The sequence below is a fragment of the Mandrillus leucophaeus genome, unplaced genomic scaffold (genome assembly GCF_000951045.1).
Source record: "Mandrillus leucophaeus isolate KB7577 unplaced genomic scaffold, Mleu.le_1.0 Scaffold981, whole genome shotgun sequence".
In the NCBI taxonomy this organism is placed as follows: Eukaryota; Metazoa; Chordata; class Mammalia; order Primates; family Cercopithecidae; genus Mandrillus; species Mandrillus leucophaeus.
In genome coordinates this window covers 618,696-639,946 of record NW_012110708.1, presented here as the reverse complement: position 1 = coordinate 639,946, position 21,251 = coordinate 618,696, and the positions used below count along the sequence as shown (strand labels likewise).

Here is a 21,251-nt window from a genome sequence, read left to right as displayed (position 1 = left end):
ATCCAATCTGAGATTGTCTAGCTTTGAAATAATGAGTAGTCCATTTTCATGTATTATAATTTTTGATAAATCTAGATTTGCATCAACCTGATTATATTTATATTGTGTCCCTATTTACCATGAAGCTTATTTTTGGCTTTTTTATTTTTTACCATTTCCCCCCTCCTTTCCTAGGCTTTTATTGTTTAATTAGGTTTCTTTATTCTTTACTGTCTTCTGTTTTAGAAGGTGTATTCAGTGTCTTTTGTCTTAATGATTACCCATATATTTTAAAAATTGTGACAAAATGTGTGCAACATAGAACTTGCCATATTAACCTTTTTATTATTATTTTTTGAGACAGAGTCTTGCCTAGGCTGGAGTGCAGTGGTGCAATCATGGCTCAAAGCATCCTCCGAGGCTCAAGCAATCCTCCCACCACAGCTGGCACATGCCACCATGCCTGGTTAATTTTTTTTATTTCTTTTTTTTATTTTTTGCGGAGATGAGGTCTCACTTTGTTGCCCAGGCTGGTCTCAAATTCTGGGCTTAAGCAATCTTCCTGCCTCAGCCTCCCAAAATGCTGGGATTACAGGCATGAGCCACCAGTGCCCAGCCCATCTCAAGTTCAGTGGGATTAAGTACATTCACATGTTGTGCGACCATCACCATCAACCATCTCTAGAACTTTTTTCGTCTTGCAAAACTGAGACTCTACACCCCTTGAACAATAACTCCCCATTTCCACTTCCCCCTAGCTCCTGACAACAACCATTCTGCTTTCTGTCTCTATGAATTTTACTATTCTAGGTGTCTCATGTAAATGGAATCATACAGTATTTTGTCTTTCTGTGACTGGCTTATTTCATTTAGAGTAATGTACTCAAGTTTCATCCGTATTGTAGCATGTGTCAGAATTTCCTTTCTTTTTAAGGCTGAATAATATTCCACTGTATGTATATACACATTTTATTTTTCCATTTATCTATTGATGTACATCTGGGTTGTTTGCACCTTTTGGCTATCGTGAATGATGCCACTAGAAACATAACAGCACAAATATCTCTTTGAGACTCTGCTTTCAATTATTTTGGATGTATACCTAGAAGCAAAACTGCTAGATCATATCATGACTCTACTTTTAATTTGTTTGGGAGCTGCCATACTGTTTTCCACAGCAGCTGCATCATTTTACATTCCCACCACTAGTGCACAAGGGTTCCAATTTGTCCCCATCCTCGAAAACACTTGTTATATTCTGTTGTTTTGTTTTGTTTTTTTATAGTAGCCATCTTAATGGGTGTGATGTCACATTGTGGTTTTGATTTGTATTTCCCTAATGATTTGCAAGGTTGAGCATCTTTTCACGTGCCTTTTGGCCACTTGTGTATCATTTTTAGAGAAATGTCTTTTCAAGTCCTTTGCCAATTTTTTAATTGGGTTTTTGTTGTTGAGATGTAAGAACCTTTTATATATTCTGGATATTCATCTTTCATTACATATATGATTTGCAAACATTTTCTCCCATTCTGTAGATTGCCTTCTCATTCTCTTGATTGTGTCACTTGATGCACAGAACTTTTAAATTTTGATGTAATACAATTTATTTATCTTAACTTTTGTTGCCTGTACTTTCAGTATCATATCCAAGAAATCCTTGCCAAATCCAATGGTATAAAGCTTTCCCTGTGTTTTCCTCTAAGAGTTTTATAGTTTTAGTTCTTACATTTAGATCTTTCATTCATTTTAAGTTAATTTCTATATAGGGAGTAAAGTAAGCATCACTATACCGTGTGGATGGCATAAATTCTGTTTCTGATTCTATGTGATATAGCCTTGGGGTTTTGGCTTCTCAGAGGAATTTTTTACCCAGAAATGTTGTTAGAGACAAACCCCTGCTGACCCTGGAGTAGTGGGCAGGGTTTTATTAGTTCCCTTTTCACCAAGGCACCTAGCTTTGTGAATGGGTCTGAGTTTCAACGCCCCATATCATCGTTGGGTACCTGTGTGAGTACTAAATTCCAGCATCCATTAGGAGTTCCTTTAGCGAATCCTTACTGGTCTAATCACACCACACACATTTCCTCCTTATTCCTTGCTGCAAGGTCAACTGGTGTCCTCATTTTTCCTGTGTTCGATTCATTCTTCATTTCTTTCACCTAAAGATTTCACTTTCTTTCTTGCGAGTTCTGCCATGTATTTAAATCTCTGGTGCTGTTCTATTTTATGTGGTGTTTGTAGGAGGAGGGATTCCACATGAACCTGTCACGTTGATGGAAACCATAATTCACAATAGCTCCTTATGGGTCATCTTACCCCACCTAACCACAGCCTTTGGAAGGAAGATAGGGACCTTGTCTGATTCAGTCATGTTCCCCATACAGAGGTTCTATATGAGAACCATGAAGGTGACTTGTTAAAATTCAGAGTCCATGACCCCAGATGCATTAAGTAGAATCCAGTTATGTCTCCCACAAAAACCAAACCCCATTCTCTCTCACAAAACCAAACCCTTTTTTCTCTCATATGATGTGCTTTGTAACTGTATTTATTTGTGATCTGTCCACTGTCTATCTCACTCATATGGGCATAGTTCACTCTGTTTTATTCATTATTGGATCTCCAGTGGTTGATGACAGAAGGTCAATAAGAATAAATGGATGAATAAATAGGTCTCTGGCATCCATCCCAACACCACTCTTGGCCTCAGAATTCAGAAACCCCTGCTGTTTACACTAGTATAGTTTTATCTTTCAAACAGTGGATGGTCAATAAACTCTCTCCAACGACTGGGTGAAAACCCACCCAGGACTGTTCCCCACATCCTCCCAGGCTCAGGACCAGACCCCTCGTTAGCACCTAGCAGATCCCATCCTGGCTTCTGTCCTCACCACCTCACCAACAGGCCTACTCTTCCTACATGGCAAGGAGCTGATCAGATACATTTGCTTCTCTAAGATGTTTGGCCAAACCTTAGGGCGAATTCCTACACTCTGAGTCAGCCCCTGGGAGTGGGCACCAGAAGAGCAGAGAGCACGGATTCCTGGACAGAATCACTTCTTGATCTTCCCAGAAAAGAAAAAGCTCCACATTCTTGCCTCCCTTTAAGACTTAAAGTATTGTTATCTGACTTTGCCTCAATTTCTGGAAAGCCATGACTCAAATGTGACAACAGATGGAAAAATGCAGTGGGAACAGTGATGGCATTGCAGGGGTCAGTCCTTCTAGACAACCCCATCCTCTTGGCTGCAATCCCAGCTGCATCCTTGGTCCACCCTCAGGTAATCGGAGAAGAGCCACTTCCATTGTACGTCACATTTTATATACTACAATGAGATGTCTTAGTACACCTGCCAAAGGAAGCTGGGGCGTGACCATAGACTGTAGGGTTTTTTAACTAAGAGATTTTTCTAAGTATAAATACAGGACATGTTTACTGTAGAAAATGGAAAACACTGAAATTCACAAAGACAAAAACAAAACCATTTATAGGTTTCACACACAGTATAGGTACATGCCCTTCAAGTCTTCTTGCTCTGTATACTGTGATTTTGACAAATTTGGATCGTCTGTACATATGCTTTTCTATCCTGCCTTCTTTAGTTAACATTAGAGAATGAACTCTTCCCCCAAATTTCAACTATCCTCCATAAGACTTTTTAAAAAACAATTTGTATGTATTTTATAGATGGATGTCCCATGATTTATGTATTGACTCTCTGATTGCTAGATATACAAGTCACCTCCTCACTGTAAGTTTCTGAGAAGGTGAGTCATATGATAAAGCACTGTGCAGCTGACTGGGTTCCCATTTATTCTTTCACTTAGAAATCAAGAGTTTAAGCCACTTGATTGCCCCATACCCATGCAGGGTGTAAATGCTCATGTGCCACACAGCTGGAGTGTGTGTCTAGGCTCACAACCATGGGTCAGGGAATGTGCAACGAAAGAACAAACTGAGGAATGAAGACCTTCAGGACCACCATTGACGAACTTGGCTTGGAAAAATACAGCAATAGATATAAATAGGCAGTTCTGGTGGGTCTACTGGTATAAAGTAATCAAATAGCAAAGTCTGGCTCAACAGTTTGTGGTTTGTAGTGAAGCACATAGAGGAAAAAATCTTAAGACGGGGACTCCCAGAGAGTCCCAATTCCAGCTCTGTCACTGTGGAATGAGGCAATTCCCATGGGCTGCCTCCCAATGTCCTCCACTATAAAATGTGGGCAATACATACCTCACAGTATGGCAGGGAGGGTTTAGTCAGGTAGTGTTTCTGAAAGGGCCTACCCTTGTCCATATTATCTCGTAAATTTGGTACATAATGGGTGTCCCAGCAAGAGGCCTCAAGTGTATTTGCATTCACAGCTAAATATCCATACACTGCCCTATGTTTCACCATATGTGTGTCCTAAGGAAATGTGCCCATATTTGTGATAGTAGCTCAGAAAATTATAATTGCTGCTAAAAATGTGTTGGTGCTAAGGGTGGTGTATTCGTCCGTTTCACACTGCTATAAAGATACTACCTGAGACTTGGTAATTTATAAACAAAAGGGGTTTAATTGACTCACAGTTCCACATGACTGGGGAGGCCTCAGGAAACTTACAATCATGGCGGATGGTGAAGGGGAAGCAAGGCATATCTTTATAAGGCAGCAAGAGAGAGAGGCAGAGAGAGTGAGAGCGAGAGTGCAAAGGGGGAACTGCCAAACACCTTAAAAGCATCAGATCTTGGCTGGGCGCGGTGGCTCACGCCTGTAATCCCAACACTTTGGGAGGGCGAGCTGGGCAGATCACGAGCTCAGGAGTTCAAGATCAGCCTGACCAACATGGTGAAACCCTGTCTCTACTAAAAAAATACAAAAATTAGCTGGGCATAGTGGCATGAGCCTGTTATTCCAGCTACTCAGGGGGCTGAGGCAGGAGAATTGCTTGAACCTGGGAGGTGGAGGTTGCAGTGAGCCGAGATTGTACTGCACTCCAGCCTGGGTGACAGAGTGAGACTCTGTCAAATAAATAAATAAATAAATAAAAAGCACCAGATCTCCTGCAAACTCACTCACTACCACAAAAACAGCATGGGGGAAACTGCCCCTATGATCCAATCACCTCCCACCAGGTCCCTCCTCGGATATGTGGGGATTACAATTCATGATGAGATTTGGGTGGGGACACAGAGTCAAACCATATCAGGTGGGAATTCTAAATATTTGTGATTTTAAGGCAAACAAAACAGGCTTGACTAATGCCCAACCCCAGTCTTTATAAATTTTACATATTTACACATTAAATTTTGTCTTCTTTTTTTTTTTTTTTTTTTTTGAGATGGAGTCTCCCTCTGCTATTGCCCAGGCTGGAGTGCAATGGCACGATCTTGGCTCACTGCAACCTCCGCCTCCTGGGTTCAAGCAGTTCTCCTGCCTCAGCCTCCCAAGTAGCTGGGATTACAGGTGTGTATCACCACACCCGAATAACTTTTGTATCTTTAGTAGAGACAGGGTTTCACCATATTGGCTAGGCTGGTCTCGAACTCCAGACTTTGTGATCCGCCCACTTGGTCTCCCAAAGTGCTGAAATTACAGGCGAGAGCCACCGTGCCCGGACTACACATTAAATTTACACATGGATTCAGTGGGCCCATGATGTGGCAGTCCTGGGACTCTGAGGACTGAAGAAGGAGGCTTGAGCTGCTGTGAGGAAGATCTCAGCTGTGCAGAAGGCAGCGTCCTGATATCAAGCACAATTTCAAAATGAAATTGACAACCACAGCCCTGTGAGTTCACTTTCCAAGTCAGGGACATGTTACAGAGGTGAAGTAGGTGCCATATACAAGGCTGGTTCTTCATTAACTTGGACCTGCCACATACCACGCTGTTGTATGTGGGGTACAGCCCTGGAGCACAGGCTGGGACCCAGAAGCCCTGTTCCTGCTAGCACTGGGCGAGATGCCCTGTGTGCGGGGTCTGCTAGCCCTCTGGCAATGAAGCCAGGGAATGTTGTCTCCAGTGAGCCCCTTTTCTCCTTCCTCCAGAGAGATGTTGTCCATTAGAGGCTGGAGGGTGGAGTCAATGACCTGTCTAGGATACTCCATGAAAGCTCCCAAAGTTGGGGAACAGTGACAGCTGGGGTATGAGAACAGAGGGAGGCGGGGGTAAGAAGGAGGAGTGTGAGAGATGACGTGGGCACAGATCTGGGGGCTGATGAGAGCATCACAAACTTGCAAGGTCTAGTGCAGGGGGCATCATGGGAGGGTCTTTGTTGGTTCCACGGGTCCCGGGCCACTTTCCAGCTGCTGCCACAAAGCCTGAGACACTCACATGAGTGGTGACCAGGCTCCTGGCAGTGACCAGAACCAGCAATGAAACCTTTGTGATCTGGGACATCAGGCGTTGGGGGCCACACATGTCCCAGCAATGCCCACCTTCAGAGCTTAGTTTGGCTTTCAGAGGAGGGTGGCCCTAACTACCTGGTTTTCTATTTCAACCCTGCTGAGCAGTCCACAGTTAGAGGGGCTTCTGGGAGAGGGGAGATAGTATTCTACTAGAAACAGTGAATCAAGTGACTCGGGAGTAATGAGTTCTGCTAGCTTCACTCTGGGGAACACACATGGACGGGCAGGTGAAGATTTTAACTCCACACAAGAGAAACCTGGTAAATGTGTTACAGTGTTCTGGGTCTGCCTTGTGCTACAGTGAGCTCCCCATCAGAACTCTGCAAGCAGAGGCAAAGACAGCAAAAGGATTCTTGCGTCTTTGAGCCGATGAGCTTTCTCATCACTGTCTAGTCTGAAATTCAATAATTCCATAAGCCAGGAAGCACCATCTTTCAATAGCTCAGCTTTATCATCATTTATACAGATTCTATACAACAAGATGTTTAAAAACACTATAAAAATCATGACCAGCAATGTAGGTGGGAAGCTAGGTGGGAGGACTTCTACATAGAAACCAGAGAGGGCACTGAGCCCCACCGCCATGCAGAAGCCCAGCAACTGCCACCCTGGCTCTCACTTGCCTGCTCTCTGGAAGTTCCCCATTTCTTCTCCCCGTAGGTCTCTAAGGTTCATTTCCATTCTTGGACACCATCCCTGACTCTCCTCGGCACCTCCCCTGCACCACAGTTAGAAGGCGCGAGTTTGTTCTTGTAAAATGTCATAGCAAGGGAGGCAGTGAGGTGACCAACTCCTTTTAATTTGCTCACAACTTTCCCAGTTTCAAAACTGAAAGTCTCGTGTCTTAACCCACTCAGTCCCGGGCAAATGAAGACATTTGGTCATCTTGGAAGGCAGGGAACTTACAGGCAATTTTTTCTTGGAAACCTGGGAGACTTTCAGGGAGCCAGGTATAAACAGCAACACCTAGTAATGAGCTTCACCCAGTAGATACTCAATAAATGCTTACAAAATAGACACTCAATAGATGCTTACAGTAGACACTCAATAAATGCTCACTGAGTGAGTGAGGTCCTGGCTCCACATCAGTCTCAGCTCCCAGACACGTATCCCAAATACACTGTAAATCAAAGGTACAGGAGGAAGTTTTCAAAAGGGCCTGTGGCACTAGGGAAGAATGACTTGTAAAACAGTCTGAGAAAGAGATCAGTTTAATCCTATTCTGCAATCTCTTTGGCAGCCAAACAAGCAGCGGAAGTGTGACTCTGGAAGCCTGCTTTCCAAAACTTCACCCTTCCCTTCCACTGCTGTCCCTATGCCCCAGGCCAACAGGGCCTCGCTGTGCTCTCTAGCTGGTTCTGTCTGGTGGTGTCCCATGGGGCCTGGACCAGGAATTTTCTGATGTCCACCCCTCACACACCTGTCCCACTTAAACTGTCTAGGTACCGTTCCCTCTGCACCTGACAAGCTGGCTGGGTAAGCCAACCACATAAACTAGTTCCAGTGTGAGGTCTGCCTGTGTTGTATTTTCGAAACTCAATTCACTCTACCTGGGAGTCCATATCTGGGAGAGTCGAGTTAGACACACACACCTTCCTAGAGCATCAATGTTACTCCAAGGTTTGGAGAGAAATATGACATATTATTTGGAAACACATAGATTGTGGAGGACAATATATCATTCATTTGATTTTAAGATAAAGTATAAAAATATATCAAAGAAATGTAATACTCAGGAGTCAGGCCACATCCCCAGACATCTCCCCTCACCCACCTTATCCTACCCCTACATGGAAACTTCTTCATTCCCTTCTAGAATTCAGGGCCTCTTGGTGGGGCAGTTTGATAAACAGTAGCTCAAGGTAGCCCTCTCTCTGATAACACAGGTATTTTAACTGAGGCTGTCTGTGCTCTAGGCCAGCATTTCTCAAGGGTGTTGGATGGAGCAGTTTTTAGACATAAACAAGTATGACTGATGTTTGGGTAAACAAAATGAAACTTGTCATCAGGACTCTCAGCTTCCTACAGGATTCCAGTAGTTTGCCACATTTCTGAAGGTAGGGGTCAGCCCTGTTTGGGGGTGGGAGACAGTGCCAAATGCTGACCAGACTGAATTTCTGAAGGTCACAAGTCCTGGGGTTAATGCTCTGGCTGTGTCTGAGCCTCCAGTGTATCCCTGTGAGCCTCCATAGCCTTTCCCTTCAGCGGGGCAAAGAGGCTGGAAAGAGGCTCAGGAAGAAAGCTGCTGGCTGCAGAGTATCATCCCATCCTTCAACCCCTCAGTGCAGTCTCAGACTTCCTGCCTCAGTTTCATCTCCACCCCTGGGCAAATTTAATCCATCCCAAACAGTAAGACACACCCAGGGAATCAAGGTCCTCTCAACTTGAAAGGACTGGGGATTGCTCAAAGACAATCTGGGTGCTTTTGCCAGGTTTCATAACAGGTCTCCTAGAAGAGTCCAGACCTAACTGGCCCTGCTCCTAGTCTCATCTCAATCAGCAACTTCAAATCATGAGATAAGAATCTAAGAGTCTGAAAGGACCTCAGAGATCACTGAGCTCAGGCCCAAATGCTGGTGGACGAGAGAATCCAGAGCTGAGAGGCGTTCTGTAGTCATGGGAAGAATAGGAGCGAGATGACCAGGTGGGAATTCCTGATTTGCCAGTTACTGGATATGTGGCCTTGGATGAGCCTTGGTTTCCTCAACAGTGACATGGAGATGCTGATACCTCTCTTGCAGGGCTGTCATTAAGATTAGAAAAAAATTAGGAATACAGACTTGAAAATCAGCTTCAAGGGGAAAAAAAACATACCAATCAGCTAAGGGCAGAAGAAAAGCTGGAGCACATAAATATATAAGATCCCACTCACTTACCAAAAGCAAGCGTTAAACCTGCCCTTAAATCTTCCTAAAAGCCAGAATAGAAGGGAAACTGAACAGGTAATAAAATTTGGTATCTGTAAGATAAACACATACCATTGCCAAGTAAAACCAAGCTTTTATCCAACTTCAGGACTTGCTCTACATTACTCACAATAGCCAAGATACGGAATCAACCTCAGCATCCATCAGTGGATGAATAGGTAAGGAAAAATGTGGCATGTATACACATGGAGTATTATTCAGCCTTTAAAAAGGGGAAAATCTTGTCAGTTACTGCAACATGGGTAAATCTAGAGGACATTACGCTAAGTGAAATAAGACAGGCACAGAAAGACAAATACCTCATGATCTGACTTAAATGCAGAATCTAATAAAGCTGAACTCATAGAAGTAAAGAGTAGAATGATGGTTATCAGAGGTTGGGGGTAGGGTGGGAAGGGGGGAATGGGGGGTGATTGATTCAAGGTACAAAGTTTCAGATAGATGGGAGGAATAGATTTTGAGATCTGTTGCATAGCAGAGTGACTACAGTCAACAATAATGTAATATATATTTTAAAATAGTAAAGAGTAAATTTCCAGTGTCTCAACATAAAAAACGATAAGCAAGGTCATGATACATTAATTAGCTTGATTTAATCATGCCACATTGCACACATATATTAAAACATCACATTGTACTCCGTAATGTATACAATTATGCCAATCAAAAACTTGTCAATCAAAAATAATAATTTTTTAAAGAAAATAAAGATGGATGGGCTCATCAACTAAAAAAAAGACTTGCTTTAGCTTCAGGAATGAAGACAGACTGCTATCAGCAGAAAAATATACACATAGATCAACAAAACAAAATTAAAAACCCGGAATAGATCACACAAGTACAACCAACTGATTTTTGACAAAGGTGCAATGGCAATTCAATAAAGGATAGTCTTTTCAAAAAAAATGGTGGAGAAACAACTGGATAGCAATAGGTAAAACAACAAACAAAACACCTTAACCTAAACCTTCCACCCATTCAAAAATTAACTCAAAATAGAAAATAAGTTTAAATGTAAACGAGAAAAAAACTTTTAGAATGAAATATAGAAGAAATCATTCGGAAACTAAGGTTTGGAGAAGAGTTTTTAGACATGACACCAAAAGCAGGATCCAGAAGACTGAAAATTGATAAATTAAAATTCATCAAAATTACACATTTTTCTCCGTAAAATACCTTGTTAAGAGGATGAAAAAATAAGCTACAGTCTAGAAGAAAATCATTTCAGACTGCATACCCAACAAGGGACTTGTGTCTAACATATGCAAAGAACTCTCAAAATTCAACTGTTAAAAAAAAAGATTACAATTAGAAGATGGGCAAAATATAGGAAAAAAACATTTCAATGAAGAGGAAATACAAATGGTAAATAAGCACATGAAAAGATGTTCAATATTACTAGCCATTAGGGAAATGCAAAACAAGACCATGATGAGGTGTCACTATTCATACCTGTTAGAATTGCTAAAATAAAAATTTGTGACAATACCAAATACTGATGAGGTGTCACAGCAACTGGGTCTCTCACATATTACTGGTGAAAATGTAACTGGTGTGATCACTCCAGAAAACAGTTCAGCAGTTTAAAAGTATCTCACCATGCAACTAACATATAACCCAGCAAACACACTTGAGCATTTACGCTAGAGAAATGAAAATGTCCACACAAAATCCTTTACACAATTGTTCATAACAGATTTATTTGTAATAGCCCCCAGATGGAAATAATCCAAATGTCCTTCAGTAAGTGAACGTTTAAACAAATTAACGTTCCATGGTATTAACGTACAGTCATACCATGGAATACTACTCAGCAATAAAAAGAAACAAACTATTGATACACAAAACAACTTGGATGGATCTCATGGGCATAATGCTGAATGAAAAAAGTCCATCTCAAAAGGTCACAGATTGTATGACTCCATTTATATAACATTCTCAAAGTGATAAAATTATACAGGTGGAGGGGACAGATTAGTGGTCACCAGGGGTTAGAGATGGTAGTCACGGAAGTGAGGGGACATGACTGTTAACGGTCAGCACAGGAGAAATCCTTGTGTTGTTGGAATAGTTCTGTATCTTGAAGTGGTGGGGTGGTGGTTACACAAATCTTCATATGTGATGCAATGGCACAGAACTATACACACACTTGATAGCAATGTCAATGTTCTGCTTTTGATATTATACTGAAATCAAATAAGATGCAACCACTGGCAGAAACTAGGTAAAGCCTACACAGGACCTCTAAGTACTATTTTTCCTATGAATCTATAATTATTATAAAATAATAAGTTTTTTTAAAAATTCTAAATCAATCATTTTGTTTGGCACTAGGAACTCAGCTGACTTTCTCTATGGTGGCTCATGAGGCCCCAGGTTCTGCAGTGACAACCATCTGTGTTGATCCTCTGGGATACAGACAGGTGCAGATTCACACAGCTGTCCTTCCTCAACAGAAACAGAATGGGATGGCCAAGCATGTGTTAGTGAACCTAACTTCAGAACAGGGCCCAAACTAGCCTGGCCCTGTGCAGGCTTCCTGATGGGCTCAATTTGCCCTGGGAGCATCCCTGGCTGCTTAGTTCCACCATGACTGGCTCTCAGGCTCTGGCCCATAAATGGTCTGAAGGCCAGCGCCACCACAGGCAGAAAGGGGATTGAAGTGAGTGCTGGGGCTGGTTAAAGACATGGGGCAGGATAAAACTAAGTGGGGGTTGAGAAGAGGGAGAATGAAGAGGGGCAAGGCCAGGGGACTCCCTCCATTCCTCTGCATACACCCTGGTCTATTACACAAGCAAGACAAAAGAAGGCAAAGGGAAGCCATGTGCCCATCTCAATGTTCCAACATCACTTCTGGATCTCTCAGAATGGAAAAAACAGGTAGTCACTGTCACAACAAAAGACAATGATCAGAAAGAGGTGAAATCAGCTATGTATATTGCGAAACATACAATACTGTTCCACTTGTTCCGTGTGAGTACCACCAGAAGACAAACTGAAAGAGCTAAGGAGGGCTTTGAGCATCATCCAGGAAGAGGAGGTTGAGTGACTACCCATTCCAGTTGTTCTTCCTTTCTCCCTACAAGCAGGGGAAGCAGGCCTCTCAGGAGGCAGATGCCTAGGAACAGAACAATGCTGTCCTCAACGTTAGAGAAACACCACCCCTGGGGAGGAGTGGGCATATCTTAGCACACTGGAAGGAATTCTTGGGTTCAGGGGATTCTCTCGAGAGTGTTTTCCTGAGCATGAATCTGGTTGCTGGGATAGAGCACTTTGCTCTGGAAACTGATTAGTTAAGCAAGCCCAAGATGCCTCCCCATCGCTGGGGGTCAGAAGCCTCAGGAAGGGATGGACATAGGCCAAGACAAAGTAATTCTCCCCCACTTCTTGGTCCTCCCAGGCCAGAAGTCACCAGGGCCACTGAAGCCAAGCTGTGAGGTTTGCCTTTCCCTTCTTCCCACTATTCTCCAGCCCTCAGTCTCCACTGGGATATTGCCTCACTGATTGGATATACGTTACTTCATTACACTGGAGCTCTGGGTGTGTGATTTCCTGAAATTTGGTAGCAGTCACCAACCACTCCTTCTATAAGATAACCTCAGTTTGGTCCCAAGGGCAAGTTTTATTTTAAGGAGAAACAGAGTTTCCTGAAGCCGCCAGGATAAGTCAGCTGCAAAAGCTGCCTCCCACCCCCACCCTCAGGATTACTAAATGAACCTGTTTTTAATTTAGCATTCCGGACACCGAATGCTGAACAGTGATTGTGGAGCAGATCTTTGCTTCTTAAGATTCCTGACTGGGTGCAGTGGCTCATTCCTGTAATCCCAGCACTTTGGGAGGCCGAGGAGGGTGGATCACCTTAGGTCAGGAGTTCAAGACCAGCCTGGCCAAAATGGCGAAACCCCGTCTCTACTAAAAAAAAAAGATGCAAAAATTAGCCAGATGTGGTGGTGGGCGCCTATAATCCCAGCTACTCAGGAGGCTGAGGTGGGAGAATTGCTGGAACCTGAGAGACAGAGGTTGCAGTGAGCCAAGATGGCGCCAGTGTACTCCCCCTGGGCAATAGACTGAGACTCAATCTCAAAAAAAAAAAAAAAATCCTGTAAGCCAGAGGCAACAGAGACTGGAAATTAAATCTGGTTTACTACCACAGGAGAGGAGACACATAAAACCCACCTGAGAGCTGCCACACTCTGAAGATGAGAGTTATGAAGAGGGAAAGCGTATCAGCCCGTTAGCCATTGAGAGCATCCATCCTGCAGCCACTGCCGCTCCCCTTGGTCACAGCTGGGATGTGTGTGTCACCAGAGCCCAGATAAATCACTGGCCACTGGGAATAAGCACACCCCTGCTAAACCAGTGTTAACTAGCATAGTGTTGATGGTGAGGGCCAACTTGAACAAGGTTTGGGTCTTTGACTCTGAAGTCTCACATACCTGGTTCCTCTATAGTCCACCCCTTTCTGGTTATGAGAACAATTTCACAATGCTTTGTTTTCCTCATTACTAATGAGGACAATAATAGTATCCACTCAACAGGGTTGTAATGAGGATTAAATACAGATAAAGTATTTCCATAGTTCCTGGTACACTCATACAGCTCAAATACTGTTAGCCACTATTACTATTATTATAATCATCATTATTATTATTAAATGTAGTTTTTCTTAACTAATAACTATGCCTCATGGAATTGGTGGAACAATCATTCCTAAATGTTTGAACATGAACAAATCCTATTTGTTGAAGCAAGAATTGATCTCAGATGGGTACTGATCCTGAGAGCACAGCATGGTTTACAAAGCCCTTTTCCTATGCCTCATTCCACATAATCCTCACTGAGTCCCATGAGCTGGTCATTGGTCAATTACCAGCTTTTTCAGGTAAGGACCCTGAGGCCCTGGAAAGGTAAGAAATGCTTCCCTGCATCATCCCATTAGTAGGTGGCTGGGATGGGACCTTGGATCTGAGTCTTCTGGCTTTATCCACTTCCCCTAAACTATATGGTTTGTGGGTATTTGCAGGAATGTCCAAAGTCGATTGGTTAGTCTGTCCAGCAACAAGGAATCTAGACAAATGACAGACCCTCTGGTCGAGTGTCCCCTGTTCCCACTATGTCATACATGTCCCAAGATATGTGCAACCCATCCCCCACTGCGAGGTGGCAGGGCTACGACAAGCACTCTCACTGAGAGGAAATATCCCTTCAAATAGCAGAGCTTCCAGTTATTGCCCCAGGAGGGAAAGGCGCAAGTGACTTTAACTGGTGGAATTTGAGATTCAAGATTTATCTTGGACACCCTAAGCTATCCAACCTTGTATCTGGTTTCAGACTGATGAGTGGAGTTAAGTGGAAGTCGCTCCAAACTCTAGTCTTACAATTACTGTGGATCAAAGGAGGTGATGACTAACAGAATCTCATTTTTAGAGTCAAGAAAAACTCTTAACTGGCATAAGCACTTAACTCCTTTAGGAGGCCAATTGGCCTGAGCCCAGCCCTCAGGTACATGTGGATAAATCATCGACACATGAGAAATCATCTTATTTATATAGATCTCCAAAGAAATTGCTGGCATAAACAGTTATTTTAGGGAACCAGGATGGGTTCTAAATGGATCAATCTCATTCAGCCTTTCCCTCACTGTCAGGAATCTGTCCTGGACACCCATCCCTCCTGCTCTTCTTGGTGAAAATGAAGGGAGGTTGCTCCACCCTAGTTCCTGTAGAGGCCCCTTTCTTTAGACCATCTAATCCTAGTCCCCACCCTTTCCTCTCAATTCCTAATTTATAAATACCAAAGGTTCCAAAATTCCCTGATGAAACTTCTCCAAAATGGTGGAACCAAAACTGCACACAACATTTCCATCCAGCTCTGGCCAAAAACGAGGAGATTTGGAGATTATTTTAAACTATCTCAAAATTTCTGTTGCTTATCCATATCCAACTACAAACTCAATTCAGCCTGTATTTATTGTGGTGCAGAAAGAGCAGAAGCAGGAGTGGAGATCCCAGCTGAGTAAGTATGCAGGTGAGATCCACTCTGACCTCCAGATCCCTTTCTGTTGGACACATATAACCAGTGCACCGATACCCCTTCCACAAAAGGATGACACCATCATCCCTTTGTGTAATCTGGCTTCCCCTTAATTGCACCACTGGAGGCTTTATCCAGTCCCATCTGACTGTATGGTTGTGGGAAACAACCTCTCTACACCAGAATCCCACCCTGACCAGAAGAGGCCTTGATGCAGTCTCTGCAGTCTCCCACACCCTCACGGCAGCAGCTCTGCCCTCTCAGGAGGTATCTTCCATTGTTACTTCTGCCTAGCCAGAATGGGCAAAAGAGCCCGAGTGTGGATTGAACCATTCCAGGTCCTCCTGGACCTGTGAGGGAGTGGAAAGCCATTTCCGACCCCTGGGAAAGGTGCTCTCATCCTAAGAGCTGCCAACACCCTATCTTCTCACCCGCTCCGCATAACTTGCCTGGTGAGTGGCACCTGCTTAGACCTTACTGAACCGTGAGAGCCGTGGCCTTCCTGGGGTCATTTCCAGATCAGGGAAGCCAATCCGAGCACGCGGGTTTGTTGCCAGCCTGGGGGAAGCTGCCCGCTGAGAGAGAATTCTCAACATAACCGCGAGCAGCACAGCCAGGTAGCAGAGCCCCCCACCTCCGTTGGCGGGAGAAGAAAGCCTGGGGAAGGAGAACATCCCTTAGGCCACCCACCCCAGGACGAGGGGGCTCGGACGAGACACAGTCTGTCCCTCAACGCGCGGGTGTCCCCCTGGCACCTCCAAGCCCATCCCACTGACGAAGTAACCGCCCGCTGGAGGCCGAAAAAGGGTTCCTCGAGATAGTCTTTTTCAATCACCGAGCAGGACAATTCTCTCGCTTAAAACTCTGCCTGAAGTTGTCCCAGTAAGCAGTAAGCAGGTACTTCCATTGTCCCATTACTTACTCCGATAAAGGCGTGTGAACACACACACACACACACACGCACACAAGCGCGCGCACAGACACACACACTCGCACACACACGCCCAGCACGCGTCGCCCGGGGATGAGATCCGAGCGCAGCACGGGAGGGAGCTCGGGGCTTCGCAGCGCCTCCTGGCTCCGGCAGACAGACGCGGGTGCCCAGCCGAAGGTGCGCCCGGCGCGGCCCGGGCCCGGACGACCCCGCGTACTCCGCTCACCTTAATGTTGCCGAAGACCGAGCGGGCACAGCGGCCGGCTTGGCTGGAAGAGGCGTCGCTGCCCTGGGGCGCGCCGAGCTTGGGCAGGAGCCCCATGGCTGAGGGCGGTTGGCCGGGCGCGGAGCAGCGCGGGGGCAACGGACCCCGGGGCTAGGGACCTGGCGCGCGGGTGCCGGGGCGCCTCGGGCTGGAGCGGCTGGGCGGGTGAGAGGCGAGCGCGGCGGCGGCGGCCGGAGGAGATTCGCGGAGCGGAGACTGAGCCAGGGAGTGCGCGCCCAGAAGTTTTTATAAGTGGCAGCCGCCGATGATGAAACGCGCTCCAATAAGAAAGCTGTCTGAAACCCTCCTCCCTCTTTTACTCGGGTGTCCAAGGCGCTGCGAGCCCCCGCCCCTCCGCCGCCGCCGCCCCCTCAGACAGGTGTGACGCCGCAGCGACCCGCTAGGCTTGACTGCCCCGGAGAAGATCCCGCCTGCCGGGAGGCGGAGAGGGAGGGAAGGAGGTGGCGGGCCCGGGGAGGGGAGGTGAGGGCTGTGCGGGGGCAGGAGGCTGCAAGGGGGTGGAGGCTCCTGGGGACTGGCGAAGAGAGGGTGGGTGAAGCGAAGGTGGGTGACTGGAGGGGATGGAGAGAGGTTGGCAGGGCTGGGGGGCAGGAAGGCTAGGGTATGAGGAGGCCCGAGGCGGGCGCTGGAGGGGCCAACGGGATCCAGGGGGTGGAGGGGAGCCCCGGCACCCCTCCCGACGCTCTTGGGGAGATTTACGGAGCCAGTCTCTGCTTGTTTGCACTCGCAGAAAACCTGGGCCCTCAGTTCCGGTGATGGCTCTGAGACTCGCTGCAGCTCTGTTTGTGTTGAGGACTGATTTATATTTAAACTGCTCTTTGCGCTGGAGAGGGGGCTGGGTAACAAGGTGAAAAGGTGGGGGCTGGGCCCGAAGTCTCTGGACCTGAGCCAAGGTAAACTGCAGGGGCTGTCAAATGTCGGCATGGCTGGATCTGGCCTGGGGTGCTGGGGGGAGGGGTAGAGGGGGTGGGAGGGTGTGTACAAACGAGACTCACCCCACTGACCTCCTTCTCAGTGCTGGCATGAATAGTGGGTTTATTTTTTCCCCAAGATTTTTTACCACCAGGATTCCAAGCGCGGAGAAGACAGTGAGGCTTCTCAAGGGAAGGATAACAAGGTTCTTCCAAAAGCAGCTGCAGTGAGGAATCCAGCTCTGGAGGCATTTTTCCAGCTCCCTCATTCCTGTAGTCCCGTACAGAGGGAACCTCTCCAACCCCACCCCAAACCCAGGAAAAGATGCCCTCAATATCCAGGAGGCTTTGGCTAAGACAAAGGCCACAGGACAGATGGACCACATAGGCTTCTTATTTCTACCCAAGATCTGATACCTTTCTGGGCCTGGTCTGGCCTGGCCTGGGTCTGGGGGCTTCTGTCCACCTGCGACCCAAGGTCCCTGGACATGGCAGCATTCCAGAGCTGTTGAACAATGGGCAGCCCCTGGCCACTTCACTCAGCCATAGAGCAAGGTACATCCAGACAGGCTTCCCACAGCTCTGTAGCAGCCCCAGCCTCAGGGCAGGCATTAATTCCAGCTCCCATCTGTCCACTGGGAGAACATGGCACGCAAGGACAGATACCAGCATGGAGCACTTGGTGTGTGCTGGGCATACCAGGCCCTCTGCTGAGCACCCACATGCAGGATTTCATGAAGCCCCAATGTTAGCCCTACAGGCATAGGTACTATTAGAGTCTGGACTCCACAGACAAGGATGCTAGAGCAGTCCAATAAGAAAGCTGTCTGAAAGCCACAGCTAGCAAGTGGTGGAGCTGGACCCTGAATTCAGCCTTGTCTGACTCTAAAGCCCAGACTTGAAGCATTATGTTTTCTGATCAGTTGTCTAGTCCAGCAGCCCCATTTTGCAAGATGAACTAGACAGGGACCAGAAAACCCCCAGGCCAAGGTCACAGGCACCTTAGGGCTACCATGGCTGGAGCTTCTTTCTCAAACCCTGAGACCTCACTATGATCCTCTGGTAGAACCCCTGGAGGATCAGCCTCTCCAGCCCTCACCTAGTCCCGTTCTGTTAATCTGGCCCTCTGCCTCCCGTCAGCGCCAGCATCATCTCCAAAGGAAAAGCCTATTCAGAAATGCTCACAGATGCTTATCTTCCTTCATTGACCTTTACTGGGTGGAGTTCAGCTAAATGTAATGGAGAGCCAACCAAAATGACTTAAATGAGATTTATTTGTCTCTCATAATAAGAAGTCTGCTAGTAGGTAGTCCAGGGGTCATAACCTAGGCCCTTCAAGATTCCTTAGCCTGTGGTTCCCATCCCCATGGCTGGCTCATTGTCACAAGATGGCTGCTCCATCTCCAGCCTCCTCTCCTAATTCCAGGAAAGACGTGGAAGACAGGAAACAGGAAGGGGCCATGCTTACATCAAGAGAGCAAATCTCTCCCTTGCATGCACAGCTGCTTTTCCTTAAGTCTTCTTGGCCAAACCTGGGTCACATAGCTACCCCCTGCAAAGGATGCTAAGAAGTATAGTTAACACTATTGCTGTCCTCTGAACAAAATTGGGGTTTTATTAGAGAAAAAATAATAGTGTGTTTTACATTTTCAACACCTGCACATGGAGTAACCCATTTGCTTTCAAGAGCACTCCCGGAGTATGCCTCCCAGACTTTCTGTCCTTAAATTTCGGTAAATATTTCCTAGCACTGAAAAAATACAAAATCAGGCTGGGCACGGTGGCTCATACCTCTAATCCCAGCACTTGAGGAGTCCAAGGCGGGCAGATAACTTGAGGTCAGGAGTTTGAGACCAGCCTGGCCAACATGGTGAAACCCCGTCTCTACTAAAAATACAACATTAGCCAGGTGAGGTGGCAGGTGTCTGTAGTCCCAGCTGCTTGGGAGGCTGAAGCAGGAGAATCGCTTGAACCTGGTAGGCAGGGGCTGTAGTGAGCCAAGGTCGTGCCACTGCACTCCAGCCTGGGCTACAGAGCGAGACTCTGTCTCAATAAATAAATAAATAAATAGATAGATAAATAAAAATAAAACAATAATAATATAATAATAAAAGCTAAACCACAAGAACATCTCCTGACCTCAAAGACTCTATGGTCTCAGGATGGGAAACAAGAAGAGAAAGTATGGCTTTGATGTAGGAAGAAAGGTGTTGTGCACAGCTGCTATGGGAGCATGGAGGTGGGGCCCTAATTCACCCTGGACAGCAGGAAGACTTCTGGGAGGAGGTGACTGTCTTGCTGAGCCCTAAGAACTAGTAGGATTGAGAGCGTTAGGGTAAAGAGGATAAACCTACTCCATGGTTTCAGTCTGGCTGGAGCTCAAGACCAAGCGCAGTGGGTATGTGGGTATGAAGCAAAGAGGCTGAGAGTTTAGGCTGTCTCCCCAGCACAATGGGGAGCTGTTAAAGGCTTCTGACCAATGGTGACCTGGGCTAATTTGCATTTCACATGGACCTCTCTGGCAGCCAGAGTGGAATTGGGCAGTCTGTGGAAGGAACCCCAGGAGCTATGATAAAAGCCTGCATGGCAGCAGTGGGATGGTGGTAAGAAGGAGAGAAAAGCTTAAGAAATGTCAAAGGGAGGTGGCACCCACATATCAGTGAGAGGAGAGATGTTAGTGATGACTGCCAGGATCTGGCTTGGGCAACTAGCATTGGTGATGCCCACTCCTGACAGAGGGGGCCCAGAAGGAGCAGCCACTATTGAAGGAAGCCAGTGAGTATCCTGGTCGCATTCTGAATTCAAATTTCCCAGACTACACCCAGGTAAGGATCTTCAGGAGGCAGATGGGTATGTGGGTCCAGCACTCAGGGTGGACACTGGGCTATTGATACGGGCTTGGAAATCCCATGTGGAGGTGATGGTTAAGCCTCAAGAAGGGATGAATCTCTTGGAGAGGCTGTGTTGATGAGAAATAGGTTCAAGATGAGCCACAGCAATGTCAAGGTGGCACAAGGGATGGAACCAGAGTGGAGGAAAGTAAACCAGGGGAGGAGATGTTGACAGAGCAAGGGTACTCTTTCAAAAGGGAGGAGGGCAGGCACATGGCCAGGCTGCTGAGGAGGCGAGAGAAGGCCTGAGGAGTGGCCACCAGGCTGGCAACGCTGGCACTGAGGAACTTGGCAAGAGTGTCTGCAGCGGGTGATGTGGGCAGGAGGAACTGGAAAGGAGAAAATGCAAATAGAACCCATCAACTACTTTCTCAAGGTTGCAGAGGGAAGGAGAAAGATAGGGAGCAGCTGAGCAGCTCCGGGCTCTCATCTCTGCCTGAATTGTCTCCAGCTGTCTTGGCCTGGTGCTGGGGCAGTTAAATTCATTCCCACTTCTGGGCTTTTGCTTATGCTGTTCCCCTGCCTGCATGGCCTGCCTCGCAATGCTTGGCTTCTTTCTTCAAGGAGTGGTTCATGTTATTATTGCCTGTTCTGGGCCCCATAACAACAGTAGAATCATGTCTTGCAGTGGTACAGTCCTGTCACGCACAGACCTTGTAGTCAGACAAAATCGCTGACTACCTTCGATAGCTTGCTTAACCCACTGGATCTGCGGTGCCTTCTCTTCATGATGAACTGTTGCGAAGTGCATATGAGATGATGCATGGAGTGCCTGGAGCATAGCAAGGTCTCAATGCTGGGAAGCTGCGTTGCTGTGGGGGTTGGTGGTATAGATGTTAGTAAACTGCACTCTAGGTATCTTTCTCCAACTCAGCTGTGAGCTCTTCAAGGGCAAAG

General features: G+C 46.3%; 1 protein-coding gene across 1 annotated transcript in view; it reads right to left on the bottom strand.

Moving 5' to 3' along the window:
- Nucleotides 1-16,588, bottom strand: part of SLCO2A1 (solute carrier organic anion transporter family, member 2A1) — a 91,908-nt gene extending 75,320 nt beyond the window's left edge. Inside the window, exon 1 of the mRNA XM_011971037.1 lies at nt 16,493-16,588. Within this exon, the coding sequence (XP_011826427.1) occupies nt 16,493-16,588 (96 nt within the window). The remainder of the gene's footprint in view (nt 1-16,492) is intronic.
- Nucleotides 16,589-21,251: the final 4,663 nt, after the last annotated feature.